At 40.8% G+C, this 3,080-nt stretch overlaps 1 protein-coding gene across 8 annotated transcripts in view; it reads right to left on the reverse strand.

Annotated features, from left to right (window-relative positions):
* Positions 1–3,080, reverse strand: part of TNRC6B (trinucleotide repeat containing 6B) — a 261,212-nt gene that overhangs the window by 13,852 nt on the left and 244,280 nt on the right. For all 8 annotated transcript variants that reach the window (XM_023509249.1, XM_012801146.2, XM_012801145.2 and 5 more), the window contains 2 exons: positions 2,766–2,903; positions 352–528 (listed from right to left, as the gene is read on the reverse strand). In XM_023509249.1, the coding sequence (XP_023365017.1) occupies positions 352–528; positions 2,766–2,903 (315 nt within the window). The remainder of the gene's footprint in view (positions 1–351; positions 529–2,765; positions 2,904–3,080) is intronic.

Genomic DNA, 3,080 nt, shown 5'->3' on the forward strand with positions numbered 1-3,080 from the left:
TGTGAGCTGTGATGCCATAGCACTCTACCTAGGGTGACAGCTTGAGGCTCTGTCTCAAGAAAAAAAAAAAAGAGCCTGTGTTAGAAGGAATTATACAGGGATGAGTGCCAAGTTTTAGCCACACAGTGTCACTTTCCTTTAGCCCAGGATTCCCCATATAATGAAAATTTTCTGTCTTTCCCACAGTATCTTCCCACATCCATGCCTTGCTTTTATCAAGGCAGTATTACTGAATAAAAAAATGAAAACAAGTGTCTTAGTGAAGTACGTCACAAAATCTTCTGTTTAGAACCTGAAATCAACAATTAAAAACCAAATTCTATCATGGAAAAAGAATTTCCTGGACAATACCTGGAGGCCAACTGGCATTGCTGGATTTACTTCCGATTTTATTTGTTGGTGGAGATTTGGCAGGTAACCAGCTATCACCAGCAGGACCCGTATGGCCGCCCAGTGTGTCGCCCGGGATGATATCAAACTGGTTGTATGGAGACCCTCCCCGGGTTTTACCAGGGGCCACTATAGCGCCTAAGGAGAGAGAAAGGAAATTAATTCATCTACAGTAACACCTATGACCAGAATTTGTCTGTCTTTTATTCAGAAGAACTCAAATAAGAATAGTATTCTGAAGCTTACAGAGCTAAAAAAAAAATATTGGAAAGAGGCTGCATTTGGGACTCAGGATGTAATTAATAAGCAATGTGAAGAGGGACTTTACCTAACAAATGCAATCAGGGTAACCTGGTTTCTTGTAACCTTAATGAATCCCCAACAAAACTAACTAACTAACTAAATAAGCAATGTGACCATGAATGGTTCATTTCACCTCTTGGACCCACTCAGTCTCTCACATGGGCACACTGGATTGCTCTCATTCTTAAATATTTCTTCCAGTTGTAAAATTCTATTGTCTTAATGAAATTAATGTACATTATCCCCACAGTATCTACACTAATGAGTTAAGAGTGTGAAATGGGAAAAATACTAAACCATTTGTAGCACATAAGAGGGTTTAGCTACACTTGTACTGATGCTACCCACCGAAGTTCTTAAAGGCTGACCAGGCTCTAAGCAGCAGTGTGAACAGAGAGAGCCCACTGCAGAGAAAAGCATCTGCAATTGCTTTAAATTCCAAGGCAATGACATGGAATTCCCATCTGGGGTCTTTGCCAGCACAAGACCAGCAGTGAACTCTGCCGCTCTGAGATCCTCGGCCTCATACACAAAGAACAGCAAACCCTTTGTAACTGCTTTCCCAAGAGCATTTCAGTGGTTTTGCTGGTGCCCTCTTTGTGCATTTTATATGCTATGGGGCAGGGAAAAAAATCAAAAGCTTTCCCTTAAACTAACAATAACTGTGCTTTAAATAAAATTTTAGATGACTGTGAGGTACCATTGTACTTATTTCTCAGTTGAGTTTTACATGCTATGTTGTGTCTATCGATTTATTCTTAGGATGCTGCTTGTGAACGGATAAAATTATTTCCAGGTGATAGAGCTTAACAGAGTATTATCAAAACCATCTCCATGCTCTGACTTTTCTGGAGCCGCTGACAGAAATTTGGCTCAGGGGTACATTACAGTGAAGTAGTGGAAAATGAAAAGCTCAAGTATCTTGGGGATTGCTAAGGAAATGAGGAAAATATGATCTATAAGCTCTAAAAGGCAAGTGGCTATTTTGCCATCAAGACATCCTCTCACATACTACTTTGTACTTATTATCATGCACCCATCATGTCTTTGGGGACAAGGGACCCAGTGAATCATCAGCCTAAGGAAGCAGTGAAAAGTGCCCAAAGCCACAGATGACACTGGGCTTGGATTATTCAGTCCATAAACAGATTTTATAATTTCAATAAATCATTCTTGACTTTGTGCCATGAAATCAAATGAGAATGCTTAGGGGTATCAAGCAGAGAGCCTTATGTGGCCACCTTGACAGCCTCCCGGATGGGCTATTAAGGAGTGGTTTACAAAGGAAATCTGAAAGGCTTCAGACTGAATGACGCAGCTGGGGCCTGCCAGGGAGCTGCAGCAGAACAGCCAGATACCTATTTATACTCGGTTCTCATGGATACAGCCGAGTCCAAGTGAATTACTGTCAAATGAAACAAACATTGAAACAAAGGCTGAAAGAAGGTTCTGAGACCTTTTATCTGTTTTACAGGGAAATGGAGAAGCCCTCACAGAGAATTACGGAGAGGAAGGGCTGACCCACATTTACAACCAAAGCCTGCAATGCCCTCAAATACTGTCTTGCAGACACTATAATTCACAAAGAACAAAAAAAAGCTTTGTGAAAAGTTCAAATCTCATATACCAGTCATCTTTTGGAGATTAAAAAGCAAGAGTTTTTTAAAAGCTGGTGAATATAATATGTTTCAAATAATCGACAAGATGTGTATTTATTATGATCCCTTACCCCTCAACAAAACAAAACTAAACAACCGATTCAACAAGCTGATTCAGTTTTGTCAGCCATCCAATTTATAGAGTTTTACCCTCACAGGTGCTTAAGTTCACTCCTACTACCTTAAATCCCACAGCAGCTGGGAAACTGGCTTACCCTCGATTAAAACTGGCACTTTTAAATCTCTTATAATTTGAAATACATGTAACTCCAACCTTCCTCTCATAGGTGATTGTAAGATTGGGGGGGGGGGAATCCAGAGACTCATTAAGAAAAAGCTAAATATCTGTCCTTCAAAATAATCTTATAGAATGTTCCACAAGACCTGCAGAGGGAGAGAACAGCTTGGTCTTACCATTTTTGTGCATATTGGCTTCCTGTGTGGCTACAGAGGGCAGTCCCTCCATCATGGAGGTCCACTGTTTAAAGCGAGACTCAGTCCCAGCCTCCTTCCCACCAACCATGCTGTAGTCCATGCCACCAGAGCTGAAACCTGAAATGAGGAACATCACATTTTATGTCTCCCCAAGAATTTCTAGCATCAGCAGTCAAGAGTTCTGATGCTGAACCCATGAATGCCTCTATTTGTCATTTAAATGTGAATCCACAAAGTTTCTCCACTTAGAAATAAGTATTTTTGGCTCAGTGTCTGTGGCTCAAGTGGCTAAGG

Source organism: Otolemur garnettii, unplaced genomic scaffold (genome assembly GCF_000181295.1).
Source record: "Otolemur garnettii isolate 467f Iridium unplaced genomic scaffold, OtoGar3 scaffold00007, whole genome shotgun sequence".
NCBI classification, from domain to species: Eukaryota; Metazoa; Chordata; class Mammalia; order Primates; family Galagidae; genus Otolemur; species Otolemur garnettii.